The sequence below is a fragment of the Triturus cristatus genome, chromosome 4_2 (genome assembly GCF_964204655.1).
Source record: "Triturus cristatus chromosome 4_2, aTriCri1.1, whole genome shotgun sequence".
Lineage (NCBI taxonomy): Eukaryota > Metazoa > Chordata > Amphibia > Caudata > Salamandridae > Triturus > Triturus cristatus.
Window position 1 is genome coordinate 408,760,408 of NC_140586.1, and position 23,015 is coordinate 408,783,422.

General features: G+C 48.5%; 1 protein-coding gene across 1 annotated transcript in view; it reads left to right on the forward strand.

Annotated features, from left to right (window-relative positions):
- Positions 1-23,015, forward strand: part of LOC146833945 (uncharacterized) — a 747,002-nt gene that overhangs the window by 580,110 nt on the left and 143,877 nt on the right. The window contains exon 5 of the mRNA XM_085600111.1: positions 12,444-12,530. Within this exon, the coding sequence (XP_085456237.1) occupies positions 12,444-12,530 (87 nt within the window). The remainder of the gene's footprint in view (positions 1-12,443; positions 12,531-23,015) is intronic.

Here is a 23,015-nt window from a genome sequence, read left to right on the forward strand (position 1 = left end):
AAGAGCCTTGTGTGCATGGGTGAGGAGGCGGAAGGTGATTCTCTTGTTGACCGGGAGCCAGTGCAGATCTCTCAGGTGTCCGGAGATGTGGCTGCGACGGGGGATGTCCAGGATCGTGCTGAGGCGTTCTGGATCCGCTGGAGTCTCTTCTGGAGTTTGGCGGTGGTTCCGGCGTAGAGAGAGTTGCCGTAGTCCAGACGGCTGGTGACGAGGGCCTGGGTGACCGTCTTCTTAGTCTCGTTGGGGATCCACCGGAAGATCTTGCGTAGCATGCGCAGGATGTTGAAGCATGACGAGGAGACGGCGTTGACTTGTCTGGTCATGGAGAGGGAGGAGTCGAGGATGAAGCCCAGGTTGCGTGCGTGGTCTGTTGGTTTGGGTGCGCTGCCCAGGGCGGGGGGCCACCAGGAGTCGTCCCAGGCGGAGGGTGAAGATCCCAGGATGAGGACTTCCGTCTTGTCCGAGTTCAGTTTCAGGCGGCTGCTCATCATCCACTTGGCTACGTCTGTCATCCCTTCGTGTAGGTTGGCTCTGGCGGTGGCGGGGTTGTTGGTGAGGGAGAGGATCAGCGGGGTGTCGTCGGCATAGGAGATGATGTTGAGGTTGTGTTGGCGTGCGATGGCTGCGAGGGGGCTCATGTAGACGTTGTAGAGGGTTGGGCTGAGCGAGGAGCCTTGAGGAACGCCGCAGATGACTTCGGTGGCTACTGATCTGAACGGGGGGAGGCGGACTCTCTGTGTCCTTCCGGCGAGGAACGAGGTGATCCATTCCAGTGCCTTCTCCTTGATTCCGACGTTGCCGAGGCGCTGCACTAGGGTTCGGTGGCAGACTGTGTCGAAGGCCGCGGAGAGGTCTAGGAGGATGAGGGCCGCTGTTTCTCCGTTGTCGAGCAGGGCTCGGATGTCATCGGTAGCTGCGATCAGGGCGGTCTCGGTGCTGTGGTTGGCCCGGAAGCCAGACTGCGAGAGGTCGAGGGATCCGTTCGTCTCGAGGAAGGCGGCCAGCTGCTTGTTGACGGTCTTCTCGATGACTTTTGCAGGAAACAGGAGCAGCGAGATGGGGCGGTAGTTCTTGAGGTCGGTGGGGTCGGCTGATGGCTTCTTTAGTAGGGCGCTGAGTTCGGCGTGCTTCCAGCTCTCCGGGAAGGTGGCGGTGTCGAAGGAGGTGTTGATGATGTCCCGCAGGTGGGGTGCGATGACAGTGTCGGCTTTGTTGAAGACATGGTGAGGGCAGGGGTCGGTCGGAGATCCGGAGTGGATGGAGTTCATCGTGCGGACGGTGTCTTCGGTGCTAATCGGGGTCCAGGCGCGGAGGATGGTGGTGGAGGGCGGTGGTTCGGTCATGGCGTGCGTCGGTTGAGGGCTGAAGCTGTTGTGTATGTCCGCTATCTTGTTGTGGAAGTAGGAGGCGAGGGAGTTGCAGAGGTCTTGCGAAGGGGTGATGTCGTTGTTTCCGGCGTTGGGGTTGGAGAGCTCTTTAACGATGTTGAAGAGTTCCTTGCTGTTGTGGGCGTTGTTGTCCAGTCGTTCCTTGAAGGCAGTTTTCTTGGTGGCGTGGATCAGTTGGTGGTGTTTTCGGGTGGTGAGCTTGAGGGCAGTCATGTTGTTCGGTGTTGGGTCTCTGCGCCAGGCTTTCTCGAGGGCTCGGCAGTTCTTCTTGGAGCTCTTCAGTTCGTCGGTGAACCATGGGGCTTTCTTGCTGCCGGGTCTGCTAGGCGGGGTCTTCAGGGGGGCGAGGTCGTCTGCGCAGTTGCTGATCCACTTCGCAAGGTTGGTGGCCGCCTGGCTTGGGTTCGTTGCGCTGGTGGGAGGGTTCATGTTCAGGGAAGTCGCGAGCTGGTCGGCTGTGATCTTGTTCCAACTTCTGCGTGCAGCGTGTTTCTGGTGGTGGTGGATCCTGGCTCTTCTGAAGCTGAAGTGGACGCAGCTGTGGTCCGTCCAGTGGAGTCCGGTGGCGTGGCTGAAGGTGACGTCCTTGCTAGATGAGAAGACGGGGTCGAGTGTGTGTCCAGCGTAGTGGGTGGGGGTGGTCACCAGCTGCTTGAGACCGAGGTTGGCGAGGTTGTCCAGTAGGGTGGTGGTGTTGCGGTCGTTGTTGCTCTCCAGGTGGAAGTTGAGGTCCCTGAGGAGGATGTAGTCAGCGGAGGGGAGGGCGTGCGGGCTGATGAAGTCGGCGATGTCTTCGCTGAATTGGGTGCGTGGTCCCGGGGGTCTGTAGATGAGGGTGCCTCTGAGGGTGGTCTTGGGGTTGATGAGGATCTGGAAGTGCAGGTGTTCGGCGGGTGCGAGGGTGTCGTCGGTGTTGGTGGTGACGCGGATGGAGTTCCTGTGGATGATGGCGATGCCTCCTCCTGTCTGGTTGACGCGGTCCCTCCGGATGATCTTGTAGCCGTCCGGGATGGCGATGGCGATGTCGGGTGCTGAGGAGGCGTTCATCCAGGTTTCCGTGAGGAAGGCGATGTCTGGGGCTGTGGTGTCGAGCAGGTTCCAGAGCTCGACGGCGTGTCTGTGGACGGAGCGGGTGTTGAGCAGGATGCACTTGAGGTGGTTGCTGCTGGAGGTGCAGGTCCGAATGCAGGTGAGCTTGCAGGAGAGGCAGCAGAAGGGTCCGTGGGTGCGTCTCAGGGTGGCTCGATAGCAGCCTGGGATTCTGCCGGCGTTGAGTGCGTAGAGTTCGGTAGCGTCATAGGTCCGGCGGGTGGGCTGGTGTCTGCGGGCACCAGGGGTCCTGGCTCTGGGCGCGGTCCAGGCGCGGACGGGCGCAGACGGGCTTACCTTTAGCGCACCTTTGGCGCTCATTCGGTGCTCCCGCTGCACGCGTCCGCTGCGCGGTCGCTCTGGGGGCGTCATAAGAAGGGAGCGGTGAGGGAGGGTCCGCTGGGAGGCGGGAGCGTCGGAGCCAATCAGCTGGCGGGGGGGCGGGGCCGCAGGCAGGCAGCGGCGGGAAACCAGTGCGGGCTTGGCGGTCGGCCCTGCGGCGGCTGGGGCGCCGGAACGGCGTCGGCGATCAGGCACAGGCAGCAGGTGAGGCTCAGGAGGCAGGAGAGGCGAGGAGCGTGGGGGCGACCAGGCCGATGAAGGCGCAGTGGTTGCACACAAGGAGATGATGGACGGAGCACTGAAACATTTGAGACACTCACCCCCAGTCACCATTAGATTTGGATTAAATCCATCATTGTTATTTAGCTCACTTGAAGAAAGAATTGGATTCATGCAACTCATTGTAATAAAGTGACTTTTCCCCCATATAATCAGTAGTTAAAGGACGGTCTCCCGAATGTGGAGTGGGAGAAAATACCTGCCTTTGTGCCATTCAGTGATGGAGTTTCAGTCAAGGATGCATAGCTAAGAGAGTCTCAGGAAAGGGAGCTTCAAAAGTCTCTGTTGCTTCATGACAACACTCCATTGTCAGTCAGTCAGAAAAACTTTATTCGGTTTTTGCTTTTAAACCATAAAAGTTGCATTGACATAAAACAGTTTCAAAAAGTGCACCAATTAAGATAACAACCAATACAACAATAAAATTACATGTAATGAATAGATAGAAAAAGCCTGAGGAGATACTCTTTACACATCCATATAACTCCTAGATTTAACAGTGGCTTTTAAAAACCCTACTATAAAAAATATACAGTCCTCTTTCAATAATTGAAGGTACACCAGGGCCGGTCGAGCCTGTCTAAAATTCATTCTTTTTAAAATAGGAACCAGAAAGCGTTTACGCGGAATTTCATATATTTTACATAAAAACAGGAAGTGCAACGTATCCTGCGGAGATTGTCCATCGCAGCCGCAGGGCACTATATCTTGACCTCTATTAAAACCCTTGGGTCTGGCGAGCAAAAGATGAAAAAAGTTCAACCGGAACCTGGTTAACAAAAATTTTTCATGTGTGGACAGAGACCCCATGAGATAGGGTTCCGTCATGGGGGTTGTTTTGAGCATTATATACGTCCGCACACTAGGTTTTAGCACCTCCTTAGCTTCCCTTTCCATTTTCCTCAGTGACAAAAAGGCTAATTTGGTTGATTCCACATCTTTCTTTGTAATGACATCAGGGTTGGCAAATAAGTCCCCCCGCCCTAACTCATCAAGACTTTTTTTGATATATCTCAGCCAAGAAATACGAGCCGGATTGTCCAGAGTTATGCATTCTCTTAGGATCAGGTGGGTGAGAGGAAGATCTTTGTTTAACCAACATTTGAGCCAGAAAATCAGAGGTCGCAGGGCAAGTGCATCACTTAAATAGAGAACCCCCAGTTCCTCGTGAACCGCTAAATTAGATGTGCCACGGGGAACACATAGTAAGCGTTTCAAAAAATCATTCTCCGGTATCTGTAAGGTTTCTGCAATAGTGTATCACCAAATTTCACTGCCATAAGTAGCTATGGCCAGACTTTTGGCCTGATACCCTTGCAACATAGCTCCTGTTGGCTTCTTCCCTATTTTGGATGCAAAATTAAAAATTGCTGAATTAACCCTGGCCAGATCCCCTTTTATCTTCTGTAATAGGGGCCCCCATTTGAGCTGGTCATCAAAGAGGACCCCTAAATAGGAAAATACATTTGTGTGGGGGATCTTGGAATCACCTACACTAAACTGGAAGTTCTTTTTCCCCAGTTTCCCCACTTGCATGACATACGACTTGGAATTGTTAATTGCCAAATCCCGGTCAGTCATGAATCTGGAAAGGCAGTTAAAAGCGATTGCAGACCCAATTCAGTCCTGGATATGAGGATGGCGTCGTCCGCATATAACAGGACGGGAATCCCTCGCCGTCCTACACTTGGGTAATCAGCTCCCGTTGCCCTAAGTACACTGTCCAGTTCATTAATATAAAAATTAAATAAAAAAGGGGCCAGAATACAGCCCTGCCGGACACTCTTTTTGATATTAAAATCCCTTGTGACTTGCAGATCCTGTGAGAACCTGACATTAGCTTTCGTTGACATGTGCAGATCCTCCAGAAAATTGACAATACTGTTCTCCACTTCCATTATCCTCATGGACTGCCATAGCTTGTTCCTGTTGACACAGTCAAACGCAGATGACAAGTCCATGAAGGCAAGGTGAATTGTCCCAGTACGAGCAACAGTATATTTACTCAGTATCATAAATAAATTAAGACACTGAGCAACGGTGGAATGACCCGATCAAAAACCATACTGGACTTCCAACAAAATCTTATTGTCCTCCGCCCAAGTTGATAGTCTCTGTTAAAGGACTCGTCTCACCACTTTAACCACTGACTCAATAAGCGAAATTGGTCTATAGCACTCCATTGTTTAAGGATCATGAGCAACTTGGTCTCCAGCATTACAATTTTAGGCCACTTAAGCCCACTGCACATAACATTGTAGGAAAGTGTCCCATTGCTTTGGACACCACCTTTATCGTAGAGGGATTTAGAACTTCAGACGGAGCAAGCACCAACTGCGAGGTCTTCAAGAGCACCAACTTTAATGGACTAACTTGTGCAGCGGGGTTAGTAAAGTAGTGCTGCTGTGAATATTGGTTCTCCTATTACCTCTTTTGGTTTTGCACACCCACCTAGCACTTCTGCGTACATGATATCTGTACACGCAATAAAAGATGGATACCTTGTTCCATTTTTAGGCATACCTCTGGGTTGTCCTAGATGCTAATAGTGTAAATAATAAAGCCCCCACCCCCTTGACTATTCCTCAAGGAAGTTATCTCTGTAAAGATAATGGAGTTGCACCCATTTGGCAGAAACATACAGCCTGATAATGTAGCGGAAGGTGTCCCATTGGTTCGATGATCGCCTCTTAGGACATGGTATGTAAGGAAAAATGGATTCTGGACTTTATCCTATTGATAATAGTTTCAGGAATATTTGTCATATTCGTGTTCTTAGAAGAGGGCGCATTTCTAGATAACAAGACTTGACTGTTAGAATGTATGAAAATTTAAGCAATGATATTTTTTAAAGAAACCATTTGTTCCATATGTATATATATATGTATTTTCATATGATGATGATTATAATAACTTTTTGATAAAATTCTGGAGTAAGGTATTGATGCCTCTATATATGTTTCATTAATTTTTATCACAATAGATATATACACACATACTAAGACCCCACGATGACTTGGTAAGCATCTTTGAAGTAAGGCAAGATACTCTGCCAACTAAATCTTTACATGCAGTGAGTTTGTTTTTTCGGTACATGCTTAGAGGAGAGTTTACCTTGTCGATCCTACTCTGACACCACAGGAACACTATCACTTTACTCCTAGCCCCCCCAAACAGAGTCATAGGTTGGCTTATCAAATAATACATTTATTCGAAGTCTTTATAGAAACGTGTGAGTCACTAAACGCTACCAAGTGTTGGGTTTGTAGCCTATTGCCGGGTAAAAAGGGCAATAGGTTTATTCACTTGCCCTTCACCTATTATGGGTTTTAGTTCATTTATTCTGCAGCTTAGCTCAGATTTGATATATAATATCTGTTTTATTAATGGGTCTGTGTATGGTAATAAATTAGAGCATGACACATATATAGGTTCGAATACAACATTCAAGTATAATCAGTGACTAAAAGAAAATGGGACCCTAAAGTTGGATAAATGGATACTACATATCTCCTCATGGGCACCCCTCTGTGTTAACAGAAACAGCTACATACCAGTGGGTGATTCCAACTGTAGGCAAGTATTGGCATTGAATACCACCAAATTGCTTTAATTCCTATCTGTTGGAAAGGCGTTCGCCGGAGGGGGGTTCGATGCCCGTCTCGCCCACCCCTTTGACCCACCTCTCCTACGTAGGCCGAGCTAGGCGCGCACACCCGGATATACACTACGAACAGAGTGACACCACACGTATTCTTTGTAGGACGATAGGTCTTTTTTATCGATGATTTTCAAGGGATCTTTATGATCCAAGATGCAAGTAGTACAGCAGTGGCACGAAGTACCACAAATCGGTCGTGGGGAATGGGGGTAGCGGGACAGTCTTTCAAGACAGTGTCTCTGCAAAATACCCTGCGGATAGCTCACAATCCTCGAGCTGGAGGGTGTCGATTCTCTGGGCGATCTCTTACCGAGTCGTCCTCAAGGGGAGCGCCGCGAGTCTCTCAGCAGGCACAGGTGGTCGGAGTTCGGGAGCCGCGATTCCATCAGCAAGGCTCAGATGGTTCAATAGCTGGGGGCCGCGAGTCACTCAGCAGGCCCAGGTGGTTCAGTGCTCGGGAGCCGCGACCTCGTCAGCAGGGCTCAGATGGTTCAATAGCTGGGGGCCGCGAGTCTCTCAGCAGGCCCAGGTGGTTCAGTGCTCGGGAGCCGCGACCTCGTCAGCAGGGCTCAGATGGTTCAATAGCAAGAGGCCGCGAGTCACTCAGCAGGCCCAGGTGACTTCAGCGTTCAGGAGCCGCGACAGCGTCAGCAGGCTCGGATGGTTCCAGGTCTTCTCTGCCTTCGTTTCTCCGGCACCCCTTGTTATACTCCGCTTGCTCTTTGAAGTCCGGGGTCCTCGCAGAGGGGGGACTGGGGTGACGGAGGGGGTTCGGCGGGATTTCCTGCCGCTCACTTCTTTGGTCTTTTCAGGTGGGTCTGGGAGGGACCCCAGACGCTCGGCAGGGGAGGCGCCTGCTCCCCAGGGGCCTGGTGGCCGATCGAGTCTTCCCGGGGAAGGCGACCCGAGGTGTGACTGGGCTGGCGCCTTTGGGTCTGGCTCGAGGGTTCCCGCTCCCTCGGTCGGACATGTGTGGTAGGGTGTCGAGTCTGTCAGGGCTCTGGCCGGCCCTCGGATCTGGGTGGCTGGGGCGGCCGGAGTCGGAGATGTCGTGTCTTGAGGGTGGTTGCAGGTTGGCTGGATGATTGGGAGGGCAACGCCGTGAGGCCGGTCTCACACTATCAATAGGGAATAGTTATTTCATATGTGGTCAAAAGGCTTATACTTCTCTTCCTTTTAACTGGACAGTATCATGTTATTTGGCTTTTCTCTTGCCCTCAGTATATGTCGCCCCTTCCAATTATTACAAAATACATAATTTCCAGAGAAGAGAGAGCTGGTTGCTCAGAACCAAAAGAGTAGTGGATGCTACAGAAGTAGACCAAACGGAGACTACTCTACAGCAGTTTGTTGATACCATGAAAAACCTAGTACTCTTTTGGGGCCCTTTGGCTGATAGCCTTCAGGTTCGTCATTTGACTAGAGTTGTTGATGCTGTGATAAAGAGGACATCAGTGAGGCCCTTGCAAATGTTACTGCTGAGATGTAGGCTAATTGCCTTATGACTCTCCAAAACAGGATGCTTTTAGATGTCATCCTCGCTGATAGAGTTGGAGTATGCCGGGTAATAGGCAGCTCATGCTGCGTTTATATTTCTGATATCATCCCCAATGTTTATGCAGCCATTCAGAGCTTACACAGCATTTCTGACGAGATACATCAGGATAAGGGGGCCTGGTCCTGGTCTGGCTGGTTTACGGGGATACTTACCACATGGGGCTGGAATTTTCTCCTAAGAGCAGCTCTTGTATACTGTATATACCGGCCTGTTATTTATGTGTGCAGTGTTTGCCCATGTGCTGTTCCGTGTTTATCTTCCTGTAAACCATCCCCCTTTTAAACTAATGACAGTAACAGGATGTTAATCCAACAGCAGGAAGAGTACAATTCAATGAAAATTGATGAAAGGGTTCTAGCGTATAACCCACCCAGATATGTACCTTATCCGATGATTTGATTTGATTTGAAATTTATGGAGCGCAGCAATTACCCAAAGTCATCAAGGTACTATAGATCTCCATCCGGAAGAAATCCACTAGCACTCCACTTTCAAAAGGGACCTTTGAGGAGAATAGTCAGGTCTTAAGAGCCTTCGAAAAGGGCAAGAGCTGAGGAATACCCCTTATATTTTGTGGAAGGGAGTTCCAACGTTTGCTTGCGGCCGTAAAAAATGCTCTATTGCCCCATTTCTTTTTTTTGGTTCTCGGTACCATGAGCTGTATTTGAAACAATGAGCGAAGAGGTCTGCCTGGGGAATATCAACTGAACATGGTTTTTAGTCTTGTTGGATATGGAAGAGGAAGAGCCTTATGTACCATGCAGAGAGAGTAGAATTTCAGCCTTGTTGACCCCCAGGTACAGAGAGCTGGCATAGTCTAATCTAGACATGATGGTAGCCTGGATGATGACCTGACGAGTGGAAGATTTGAAGAAACCTAGTTTTAACCCACGCAGGAGACCAAAACAGGTGCCCGCAACTTTTTTGATTTGGGCCTGGAAACTGAGGGCCGAGTCCACCCATACCACCAGGTTTTTAACCACCTGTTTGGGGTGGGTGCACATCCCGGGGATGCTGGCCACCAACGCTCGCGCCGCAGCTCAGGGTCTTTTCCTACCAGCACAACCTCAGATTTGCTGGCATTAAGCTAGAGACAGTTAGCAGACATCCACTCCGTGACAGCTGCAAGATCGCTCCAAAACTTGAGGGCATCATGCATGGAGTAGTTAGACAATGCTACTACTAACTGAGTATCATTAGCGTATGATACTACTGTTAGTCTTCTACTCCTGGCCACAGCCGCCAATGGTGGACATACAGATTAAATAACGTAGGGCTCAATGCTGAGCCCTGTGGAACCCGCTGCTTCACAGTATGTATCAGGGAGGCGAAAGGGAGGGGCTGCCACCTGGAAGGTTCTGTCTGCAAGGAAAGAGGCGAACCAACCAAGGACTGAGCCCACAATTCCAGCCTCCTCCAATGTTGTAAAAGGATCTGGTGTGATACCGCGTCGAATCCGGCGCTGAGATCTAGTAAAATCAGCGCCAAGGTGTGTTCAGCATCTAAGGCTGTCCTCAGATGTTCGGTCACAGCTAGGAAAGCAGACTCCGTGCTGTGACATGGGTGAAAACCATTCTGAGAAGCATCAAGCGTGGTGTTCCTTTCCAAAAATCCTGTCAGGATGGAGTTAATTTAGGCCTCAGTATTCTTGGACACCCACAGCAGAAGAGAAATGGGGTGAAAATTCTCCGGTTTGGCTGTAGCCAGAGTCGGATTTTTTGTAGCAACGGTATCACTCTGGCTTGGACCAAGCCCTAGGGACAACTGCCTTAGACAGGGACATGTTGATCAGCTTACACAGAGGTGTAAGGAGCAAAGGCAGGGATTTTAGAAATTGTTCAGGCTTAAGCGGATCTGTTGGAAAGCCAGATTTAATCCTACTACAGAACATATGCAGCTGCTCCTGAGAGATCAAGGAGAAGAAAACAGCGAAAGTGCAGGTGGTGAAGGGTCTCTAAAGGGGTCCTGAATTCATCAAAGTGAGGGGAAAGGTCCTATAGATGTTTTCTACCTTCGTAACAAAGAAGGTGGCAAGCTCCTCACACTGCCGGTCAGATGAGATCAGAGGCACTGTTGATGACCCTGCCGCTTTAAGAACCTTAAGTATAGAAAATATACTTTTAGAGGGGTTGCTGCTACTCCTAATTTCATCCGCATAATAAATGCCCTATCCTTTTGGATGGGCCTATGGTAGGTCTTAATAGCTGCTATACCATGGGCTGGATTTGCTATTGCGACCTTTAGACCACTTAACAGGGATAAGTGCGTCCAGAGGCCACAGAATCCAGTCAGATAGAGCCTTATCGGCTGCATCGAGGTCATCAGCAAGCCGAGAGGGTGCATAGAGAGGAGGGCATGAAATTGATCAGTGTGCAGTTTGTGCCACGGACGTTTGAAAGATGACCTCTGTACCACCCTCTGAGAGGGCTCTACCCCTGAGAGAGTCATGGGTATCAAATAGTGATCAGACCAACTCATCGGGATCGGGGTGTTGACTATGAGCACAGAAAGGTTCGAGAATACTGGGTCAAGCAGATGACCTGCGGAATGGGTGCGGTCTACAACCAGTTGAGTCAGCTGACAAGCAGCAAGATCTTCTAAAAAACTGCCCGTTTGTGCATCATATGGACTATCCAAATGCAGCTTCAAGTCACTAATGATACTAAAGTTGGCAGATCTCATAGCCAGTGAGCTAACTACCTCAGTAAGTGCTGCCCTAAACTCTTTAATGGCCTGGCACGTGGTGGGCCTCCATACACCTGGGGCCATGTATCAGGACGGTGTCATTCTCCACTACGAGACATTGATGACGGATGAGGGATTGCCACCGGGACGCTTCCTCAGTTATAATTCTTGGGTTGGGACACTGCAGTTAGGGTGATGTTGCACAGAAACCCCAATCACACAGCACATTCAATACTTCCATGTTTTGGGAACTCACCTCACTCCCTGGTTTGCAGATTCGCTCTGTGAGCATGCTGCAGCCCCGCTAACTTCGCTATGTCAGCGTTGATAGACAGATCGTGCCAGACCATATAGTGCTAAAGACTGGAGTACACTTTTGGCAAGCCCAACTCATTTCCCTCGCAATGCCAGGTTTCGGCTCATACAATTATACATAATACATGGGATGCATCTGGTGACCTACAAAATCAATGGATACTTTCACAGGGTGGGCGCAGCTTGTGCCTGCTGTGATCTGGGCGATGCCGACCTACTCCATGTGCTGGGATCATGCTCCTCATTTCAGCATTACTGGCACACTGACACACCATCTCTCCCTATGTACGGAGCAACCACGGGTGCCTTCCTGGGAGGTTTGATTAGTGGGCCTTTTTCCAGGAGTGACCCACGCTTCCTGGACCTAGGCTTATTGATGGCCAGATGCCTCATTGCTATGGTGGTAGTCCCGTGAGCCCCTGACAGTTGAGGCCAGGTCATGATCCACTGTAATATGGGCTCGGGTCGAAGGAGAGGCCCAGCACAGGGAAGACAACCTGGGGCTCCGCAAACATCCCATCTCCTCAAACTGGGTCGCCATATTGACTGACCTCAAAACCTCTTTAAGGGGGGATGTGGAGACACACAATACCACGGAACCGTCTCCCACGCATAAGGGGAGATACCCGCATACCATCTGATGTTAAAATATACTGTTCTTACCATGTGTTGTGCTCTGTGTTGATTAATGCTTTATTGTGATTGTAACCGAGTAGGAATGGACTGAAGCTATTTGATAGTTTGACTAGTTGATTCTGTTAATATAAGTTGTCATGTTGTCATGTATGTTTAATGTTACTGGAATTTACTACTCTGTTGAGGACTGCTGCAGTATTCATGCATAGATCTCATATTTTAATATTCTTTGAACACTATGATCATATGTAGGTCGGCACTTGTCTGACGGACTTGAGCCACATGCTGTGTATATCGGCGAATGCTCATTCATTTGTGTTGTCAAAGACACTGAGCTCGCCCCTTGCTTTGCTTCTAGCTACAATGTGATTTACTGTGCATGTCCATGTAATGCCTGTACGATTTAAATGTTAAAACTCAATAAACAAATTAAACAAAAAAATGATGCATGCTATTGAGATTCTGCTGTATTCACATCTTTGTCTATCAGAAGCCATTGACTTGGCCCGCATTTCATGCCTATCCATTGAGAACGACAGCTCAGCACTCTGCAAGGACTCAGTCTGAACAAGTAAAGGTATGACCGCACATCACTGTACAATTTCTAGTCAAGTCCATCAATCTTTTAAATTTACGAGTGTGTAAATGTGTGTTTTTCCTTCTCCTTTTGATGTATCGTGGATTCAGTGCCAACTACTCTACCCCTTATGAGCCAACACCTTTTACTGCTGCTGTACCTTGGCAATCACATGTCCTCTCATTCTTGCAATGTGAGATCTTGTTTGCATACTAATACTGTTGGGACTAAATTGGCACATGAATCCACCGGGACTTTCTTTTACATTGCTTTCTTCAAAACTCAGAGTTTTCCATTAGTGCCCAACTCTAGATATGCAGATGAGAGGTGCTGAAAAAAACGACTGGCCTTTTGAGAAAGAGGTGGAAGAATTACCCTGATTACCATCTAGCTAGGAAGTAGAAGACTGCTCCATTACCAGCCAACTTCAAGTCATGCAGCTGGCCTTCGCAGTTAATACATTTCCACAATGATGTTGTAAAAGGTTTTTCATAACCCAGGGTTTGAGTTATTTTTCTAAAATTTTCAAATTGTTTCAAACATAGGCACTTCCTTCGATTTAAAGATAATCCAGGCAAATTGTATAAATAGTTTAATCATTACCGAACAATTACATATTTTTTAATTTTAAATGAATAAGTTGTCAGAAGATCATGGTTTTAAAATGAAATGTGAAAATTGTTGCAATTATTATATAAAATCGAGAAAGTTGTTTTTATATTTCTGACATTGGCACTATACAGACGGTATTGACTGCATAGAAGTGGATAAGAAGGTAAAATCTCAGATGGTCAATCTCATGTATTTTCAAACAAGAGGTCAACAAAGCCTCTGGGAAGTACCCGTTGATTCCCTATTCCGTTGCTAAGCAAACTCAAAGATTAACCCTACCCTGTGTTCTGTGGGATGCAAGAACCAACAACCACAAAGCTCATTCCAAAGTGCTTTTCACCCCTTGCAAAAATTACAAAGATGCTTGCACAGTTTACACAAAGTATGTAACAGGTAGAAATGTATAGGGTGTCAGTTACCTTTTGCAGAACTGCAATGAACAAGGCCCATCGTTTTCATATTTTATTTAAGCTAGTAAAGAATTCCCTCGGGTACTTTAGAGAAGAGGAGTGGCCATTCACATACTCTGAACAAATGTTGATCACCCACTTTGCCAGTAAAGTGAGTCAGAAACATTTGACCATGCAGTTTTCATACTTTTCTGAATATGTTACCGTTGAAAGACCCAGCTTTAAGTGGCTCAAAACGCGTGAACGCTTTCCCGATTTCCCAGATATAAAAAATATATTCAGTTGAAAAGAAAATGTATTATATACTATGGGGCAGATTTACAAGCCCCTTGCGCCTCTTTTACGCCGCCGTTGTGTCACTTTTGTGACGCAGCAGCGGCGCAAAACCAGCGCCATGCTGCGGGGTATTTACAACGTGACGCATCTGGGAGATGCGTCACGTTGTAAAGCCCTGCGCCAGACGTAGGCGTTCCTGTGCAGGGGGGGCGTTCCGTCGCAGGAACGCCTCCTAAAAGTGGCTCAGTGAAATCTACAAGATTTCACTCAGTCACTTTTGAGCCCATGCTGCATCAAAACCCTGCGCCTGCTTGAAGCAGGCGTAAGGATTGACGCAGCATTGTGCAGATAGGGCACCACAGAGCCTCGCTGGAGCTGCGTCGCGCTTGCGACACAACTCCAGCAATGCGCTGCATTTACGGCACAGATGCGTCACGCACCTGTCCGTTTTTGCCCCATGGTGCGCCGCATTGTAAATGCGGCGCATCCATGGTGGCGGAGCCGTGACGTACAATAACTGGCGCATCCCTGCTGATATGCAGGGATGCGCCAGGTATTGTAAATCTGCCCCATAATAGATACACTTGAAAGCCTGGTTAAACAAGCGTAAATCAGCCTTTTCGTGAATTCCGTGCCATTTCATGCAGACGTTTTGAGAGCATAAGCCAGACAGCTTTAGGAATCAGCAAAATGGATGTAAATCGCACCGGGGTGTAATCATAACCTTTGTCTGTCCTAATTTTGTACATGTTTTTGTAAATCGGAGCTTTTATTCCCTATCACAATGTATTCGAGAAATAGTACAACCTGATAAAATATACTTAAATACTGTGGGTGGAAGTACGAGTAATCAGGACAAAATATTCTTAACTGTTTTGAAAGAATTATGTACAAGACAAAAAACTAAGGCTTACCGTAGGGCTCCATCCACGGCGTTGGTGATAGAAAAATGTTAAGGAAAAGTTTGGAGTGGCACTTTTTATTAGGAATAATATAAAAGACCGGCTCAGTCAGAAGTGGAACTGACCAAAGTGTAGAGAGTGGGTCTGCTAGAGAAAGGTTTCAATGGTTAGTTTGCTCAAGCGGGCGGTGTGCATTGTCTAATGACTTTTTACCTGATGGATGCTGATAATGAAAAAGTTCTCGGGTGAAAACAATCCAGTACTGCAGCGTATGCTGCCCGAATCTGAGGCAAAAAATGAGGTCCTCTGATATTGCGATGATCCCTCACTGTCAGTTCGTTTGTTGAAAGGCCTTCAGTGAAAAGATCTCTCAAGTTGAAGCAGGATTCAGAAAGAATACAGTATTTTCCATCCTTGAACCAGTCAAACATAAACTGGAATTGGACCATTCCGATATAATAATAAATATGTACAAAATACACATTTATGGGGGGCGTGACCCACTGCCGTGCAAGATGGCCACAGCTTGTATGAGATCCGGCATTCCCCCACCAAATTACCCCAAATATCAGTCCCAGCATCTGTTGGTTGGTTGGTAGAGTTCAGCTGTACCCTGGAGAGTCCGGCAGGAATCCAGGTTGTGACACTATCCGGCCGAGGAGTTGCCGGCAGCTGAGGCCCGATTGTGGCAGCGCATCCCCGGCCTAGATTGTGGAGGAGCCTGCGAATGAGCACCTGCAGGAGAGCCTCGCGGCATGGCGCCTGAGCGCTGATGAAGATCTCCACTACCCGGAAGGCAACACAAAATGAAGCCGGAGAGAAAGACTGGCCTCCCGGGCCAAGTGGGACGCATGGACCTCTGGGGCATGCCTGCTGGTGAAGCTGATGCCGAGGTGAGGAAAGGGAGCCTGCCACAGTGGTGCTCAAATACTGCTGGCAGGGCCCGACATGGAGCCATCCTAGTCCCCCCCACCTCTTGTGACGGGGACCCACTGGAGTCCGGTGAGGGGCGAGTGTGCTGGGAAACCCATTGCAAGGTGTGTTGACACTCTCTGAGAAACAGACCGGGGCCATGTATGATGGCCTAACCGAGACTGACTGACCCCGGAGCACATTGGGGCTGAAAGTGAGAAGTAATGGCTACGGGAATCGAATATGAGCTCCCCCCTGCGGCTGCCGGGCAGTACTGAGGCCGGATTAAAAATGCAAGTGGCTGGGAGCTCGCCCAGGTGAGAGGCTCCAAAGGACATGGGACAGGCCGCATTGATCGGGGTCCGTGAAGTGGAGTCTGAAGAGATAGATAGGGGTGTCTTGACTCAAGGAGGCCCTGGAGTGATCCCCACCCCCCTGAAGACATATGATGGGGCTCCCATCGCTATCTGTGACTGACTGATATATATCCGAGTCCTGGGCCCAGCCAAGGGATTTGGTGCCAGATGACGCGATTGGCCTACACCACCCAATGACACAGACTACTAAGTTGACAGTGCCACCATGTTAGACCTAATAAAAGTTGGTGAGCAGGCCTGTAAGTGAGAACTCTGGTCCTGGGATATATCTCAGTTGAAGTGCTGCAGCATTTGTGGGCTGTCAAGGGCCAAAAGGGCTGTACGGTAGAGGCAAAAAACCAGACAGGTCACTAGGGCACCAAAAGCCCCACAGATAGGAGACGGCAAGTAACGACCTTCACTCAACCCCAAGTCCCGCTGCGCACAGGGTATGGTGATCAAGTGGGTAGAAGTTCTCTGTATATAATGACGACAACAGTAATGCAAGGGAGCAAGGGCTCCCGAACGGCCATCCAGACCAAAATGGAGAAATATGCGCACGCCATAGCCGAGACCCCCACGGCAGTGGCAAAGACCCAGCAGACCTTAAAGACACAGCAGGCCTCAGAGACACAGCTGCTCCTGGCAGGCCTGGATTCCATAACCCTACAAGACATTATGGTTAAGGTGTCAAGATGGCATTGCAAGGCAAAATAGACTCCATAACAGAAGAAGTGACCCTAATGCACGTGGATCTGCGAAGTGTGGATGCTCCATTGAAGGATACAGAAGACTCCATAACCACACTCCAAATTGACACAAAGACACTACAGGCCCAAGTTGGCGGGTTGAGAGACACTGTTGCGGCACTAGAGGCGAGAATGGAGGATGCTAAGGCACGGTGATGCTGGAACAACATTCCAGATAATTGGTGTCCCAGAACGTGCAAAGGGACCATCAGTGGATCTCTTTGTGGAGGAGCTAATACTAAAATATGTGCAGCCTAGGAAATATCCAACCATTTTTCAGAGGAGTGGGCCTTCTGAGTCCCTCAGGCCCTGCCGAAGCCCCATTATTGCTCAAATTTTTAACTATAGGGATCAGGACATAATCCTGCAAAAGGCGCGGTGTGCGCCCTCGGTCAAGTGGGACAACAGCACCGTCACCTTTTCCCCGGACTTTACCTTACATGCTGAACAAATTCAGCGTTCCTTCCTTGAAGTTAAAAAAGTCCTGAGGCACCAAGAACTGAAATACACAATACTGTTCCTGGCTAAGCTACGCATGGTGGCTGAGGACAAGACATGGTTCTTTGATACCCCAGAGGAGGTGTGGAACTGGTTGGACGGCTGGAGACCAGCCCAAGACAAGAAATCCTGGACAAAAATATCAAGCGAGGGCCTGGTCTAAATGCCAACTAGAAGCAAGGTGTGACACAAGATAGAGGGTGCACTCTAGATGCCAGGAGGCAGAGGACTGTCTGTGCAGTTCCAAGAAGAGAGGGACTTTGACACAAAAGGGGGTTAGGTGAGATGGCACTTATTGACCAGGACTAAGAGATGAACACTCTGGTAAGAGTACGGTAACACTATGGAGACTAGATGTGCAAATATTGTTACGGTGGCAACATAAGCTGAATAATTGGGGGGGGGTGGCAGTTGAGTACAGTTGAGTTGAAGGCACTCTGCATAGCTGGGGAGCGGGGAGTTTGAAGTCCGCCGTGCATGGAGGCAGGGAGGGGGGTATGTGTGTTTTATGCGTGTGTGGTGTTTTTTTTCCAAGCAGTGAAGTCGATCTTTACACTATGCACGCTCTGACTGAGTGGTTTTGCCTCTCCCGCCTGGTCAAGGGTAAAATTGAGCTGCCCAGGGACCTCGGAGTCAGAGAATCATTCAAGTAGACAGGATGAAAGTTTTCCATGGGGTCCAAAAAAACTTGTAAACTCCTATCTTGGAATGTTAATGGGTTGGGAGATAAAATAAAGAGGAGAGTCGTCCTGCAATATCTGAAAAGACCCTTTCCAGATGTAGTCTTGCTTCAAGGGACACACTTCCAGGGCAAAGCTTATGGTGCAATGAATAGATGGGGAAACAAGATGGTGGCACACGTGGGATACACAAGAGGCTCTAGAGGGCTTGGTATTCTCTTGTGGACCTTGTTCCCATTTATAGTTCAACAAGTCACACACAACAGTCATGGGCACTATGTGGTGGTCATGGTCGTTGGGAGGGGCAAGTATTCAATATACTTTTGCTTTATATACCCTCAAGACTACATGTCCAGGCCCTTCTGGAGTTGGGGGCATTGCTCCTTTGCCTCCCTAAGTGCCAACTGCTAATGGGCAGAGACTGAAAGGTGACCCTCTGTCATGAAACGGATCGATGGCCTGCTCGACCACAGGACCAGCCTGTTATGGCCCTAGCAGACTTCTTGTTGGCGCTAGGCCTTGCAGATGTGTAGAGGGCCCACACCCCCATGGCGCACCATTGTATTTTCCATTCGGGGCGCACAGTAGTCTGTTTCGTATAGATTACATTTTCACATTGGCGCATCAGCTCCCCAATTTCCACGAGACTCATCATCTTGCCCGGGGCCTTTCAGAACACTCTCAAGTGTGTACGACCTATGGACACAGCCCACTGGGCCAGAACCGTATGAGAGGGATTAGACCCTGGTATCTTAAAATACCCAGTATCCATGCAAAACGTCAGGTATCCATAGACCACTAAGTCGCAAAGAATGAGGGGATGGTTGACTCCACTCTCCACTGTGGTGTTGTGGGAGGCATTCAAAACTGTTACTAGGGGTCAAGGTATCTCATAGGTGGCAGACCATAAGAAAAAAGGACTATCTAAGTTAGAAATGCGGGAATGGGAGATCCCAGATTTGGAGGCCCACCTGGTCTCTGAGGCTGATGAGTCGGTGCTGCATTGCCTGACCTTGAAACGGAGGAAATATAAAGAGGTGGCTGATGAGACAGTCAAAGTCCGATATTGTGCAATGCAACACCACCTCTATGAGGTAGGGGATAGAGCAGATAAACTTTCAGCATGGCTTGACAAACGAGAAGTGACGCCAATGGGTATTCGAAGTGAAGGAGCAAGATGATACCTGGGTGCGGGATAGACAGGGTATAGCAGCCAAGATTCGCTGAGTACTATGAATTTCTAAATGCCCCATCCTCCACAGCCACAATTGAGGGGCGAGGGAAATTCTGGCTGACTTTAGGATGCCAGGTCTCATGGTCGAGGAAAGAGACCTCAACCAAGAACTCACTGAAAGCGAGGTCACCCAGGTCATTCGAGGTTTAAATTCAGGGAAGGCTGGAGGCCCTAGTGGCCTGCAATTGAACTGTATCAACTCTTGGGGGCAAAGGTAGCACCCCCTTCTTCTAAAGATGTTCCAAGAGGGTTGTGACATAGGGTGTCTTCCTAGAGATCAAAGGATAGCGAACATCGTGGTGATCCATAAGGAAGGGAAAGAGAAGTGTGCCTCATGCAGGACTATTTTTCTACTATATGCAAAAGTTAAAATACTGGCAAAATTATTGGTGACCTGTCTGACCCAAGTCATACCATCACTTCTGGCTTTATGCTAGGCAGACGCACCGCGCTTAACCTGAGATGCTTGCTGGACAGGGTAAATTACATACGGGGAGATGTGGCAGAGGTGCAGGTGGCCTTTGATACAGTGGAGTGGGCATTCATTTTTGCAGTTTGGACAGACAAGGATTTGGTCCCAAGTTTTTGGCTTGGGTAAGACTCTCATACTCCAAACCACTAGCCCAAGTGACAGCAGATGGGGCCACATTAAATCTTTTTCCACTGTGTCGAGGCACAAGGCAGGGGCGCCCCCTCTCCCCATTAATTTTAGCACTAGTGCTTAAGCCATTGGCAGTATTGATAACCGGCGCTCCATTGATCAGAGGGTTACCGTGGTCTACAGAGTAGGAAGACAAGATCTCCCTTTATGCAGATGATATTCTATTGTACAATGCCAACCCGAGCACTATGCTCCACAGACTTCTTCACATATTTTACGTGTATCCTAAATATTCCGGATACACCATCAACTGGGAGAAAACATATATATATATATATATATATATATATATATATATATACTCTGGGGTCCCCCATGTCTTCCCATGGATTGTTCAGTAAGGGTGGTCTTGGTGTGTTTCCGCTACCTAGAGATCTATATGACTAAAGACCACAAAATCTTCTATAACCACAACTTGGAACCCCCAATGAAATGCTTGAGAAGCAGCGCCCAACACTGGAGAACCTTGCCACTGTCCCTTTTGGGAAGGGCATCTCTTTTTAAAATGATGGCCCTGCCCCGCTTCCTGTATGTCCTTCAGAACACCCGCTTTCGGTGCCGACCACATATTTTCGATTGGTGGACACCGTGGTTCACTCGCTCCTCAGGGTAGGGGGGTCGACCAGGATTTCTCTCTGACTAGAAGCTGGTATGATCACGGGATAGCACTTCCAGCAATCTATGAATACTGCTGTTGGGCCCAGCTTACTGTGGTTAACGACTGGGTCCACCTGCCCCCACAATGAAATAGCTTACAGAATGGATCACCGCAACGTGCAACTGGGAGGCGTTCTCCTGGCGATATGCTGAGGGAGTAAGAGCAGCTTGCTGCCCAACCCGACTTCAGTCACTGTACTGGTCTGGCAGGAGATGTCAGCGGCCTTGGGCTGGCAAAACAAAGTCACAAGAGCGACCCCATTGTGAGAGTCCGGGAAATTGGGTCTCTTAGCAAAGCAGCAATGCTTGACAAATGGGACCTGATTGTCATCTCGAGGGTGGGGGACTTGTGGCTGGGGGGAAGGTGCTTCCCTTTGCTGACCTACAGAAGGACTACCAACTAACACACTCTGAAGCATTTTGTTATCTCCAAGTCAACCATGCGCTGAGGGGGAGCGCTGTTGAAAAGGGAGGAGCTCCTGGAGTCGTCACCCCTGGAAGACAGATTGCTCAATGATTATATGGAAAAGAAGGCGATATCCCTCACATACTGCAAAATCCTTAATAGCTCCCTGGAACTCTTGTCCACAATTGGGAACACTGGAAGAATGACCTGGAAAACCTAGAGGATGATGAAGGTCAGGAGACTATGACCTCCCTTTGAGATGTGGCCATTAGATCCCGCATTAAATTAATTCCGCTCAAAATTTTACACAGAACATACTTTGTCTGTACCACATTACTCAAAATGGAGAGGTCTGAGTCGGCGTTATGCCCAAGGGTACCTTTTTTCACATGATATGCAGATGCCCGGTGTTTCAGGACTATTGGGAAAGGGTGATGTCCTGTATTCGGAACGCATGCAATATTACCATGTCCAATTCACTAAAATGGTGTCTCTTGAATATATGGAAAGAGATAGATCTTAATAGCAAAGAGCGCTTCTGAGTGACATTAGGGTTAATGGTCGACAAAAGAAACATGGCCAAACAGTGGAGGGCCAAATCGACCCCCACAGTGAGTGAGTGGAGAATGGGCATGGACTGGTGTATTTAGGCTGGAGAGGGCTGTCTCTTAGAGCTGAGGCTGTCCCAATAAGTAGACCAGAGTGTCTGGGGAAATGGAATGCATATTGTGGGATGACCTGCATGCTGGTGGAATATGAGGAACATATGGGACAAGCTCGGAGGGCCCAACTGGTGGAAGAAGACATATAGGCGAATGGGGGAGGCTAAGATATATGGTGAATGTAACTATTGTCTTGATTTATCCAGGATCGGACTGTGGATCAATGTTATGCCATGAAATGGATTGTCATTACACTGCTATGTTTACTTTCTGCAATAAAAATATTTCTAAAAATCAATAAATGCACATTTATTAGTAAAGTGAAAAGGTCAAATATGAGTTTATCACCATAGTACAGCAAACGCTAAAATGAGAAATTAGGCGGGCTTATAAGCAGGCTCAATCTGCCTGCAAAGATAACTTGCGAGAGTTAGCCTGGTAGGAGCTGAGCCAAGCATGTGAAACACTCTTTTTTTGGAAATTTATTAACAGTCCTTACTTTACGGATGGCTTTGGCCCAGTCACATGCCATCACATCCCAGAAACAGCAGTGGGTGCACCATTTTGAGGGCGTCTATAAGCAGGGGGACTGCAGAGGTGACATAACTTCGGCTGTAGAGGACATAGCTTACAACCCAGTGGTCTTTACTTTGAAAGAAGTCACGCAGTGCATTTTGGCCCTGTTGAGTAATAAGGCTTCAGGACTCGACAGAATCCCGCCAGATTTGTTTAAGGCTAATGTAGAGGTTTGGGCTCCACTTTTGACTCAGGTATTGAATGCGGTCACCCAGGAGGAGATGTTGCCCATCTGGTCCACAGTCGTGATCGTCCCTATTTTTAAGAGGGGTGACAACGACCAGCTACTGACCAATATCTCTATTGGATGCGGTGGTCAAGGTTCTGGGAGGGTGATTTTAAACAGGTTAGGGGAATGGGCAGAGGAAAATAACATTTTGAGTGATGTTCAGTACAGTTTCAGTGCAGTGAGATCTATCTGAGGTCAGTGTCTGAATCTCCAGTTAATCATTAACAAGAAACCGGTTGCCTGGTCTGAATCTTAACACTTAGCATTTATGGACTTGACATCGGCATTCCACAATGTGAACCAAGTATTGTGGCCCTCTTAGCCAGTCTTCATTCAACGACCTCGGCCTCAATGTGTTTTTTACAGGGTGCTGCCTGTACCCACTCATTCACTACCAGCTATGGAATCAATCAGGGGTGCATTCTTGCCCCTTTTTTGTTTACCCTATATGTGAATGGGCTAGAGTACGCTTTATTATCAATCTTGGCGGATTGCACCAAGGTTAGAGATAGATCCCTTCCGGTTTTATTATATGCTGACAACGCAGTCCTTATGGCCCGCACTGCTCATGGGTTGGATCTACTCTTGATTAGGTATGTGTCATTTATGGGGAACGTTGATTTGTCCGTCAATTTTTCAAAGTCATATGTGGTGGTAGTGGGCCC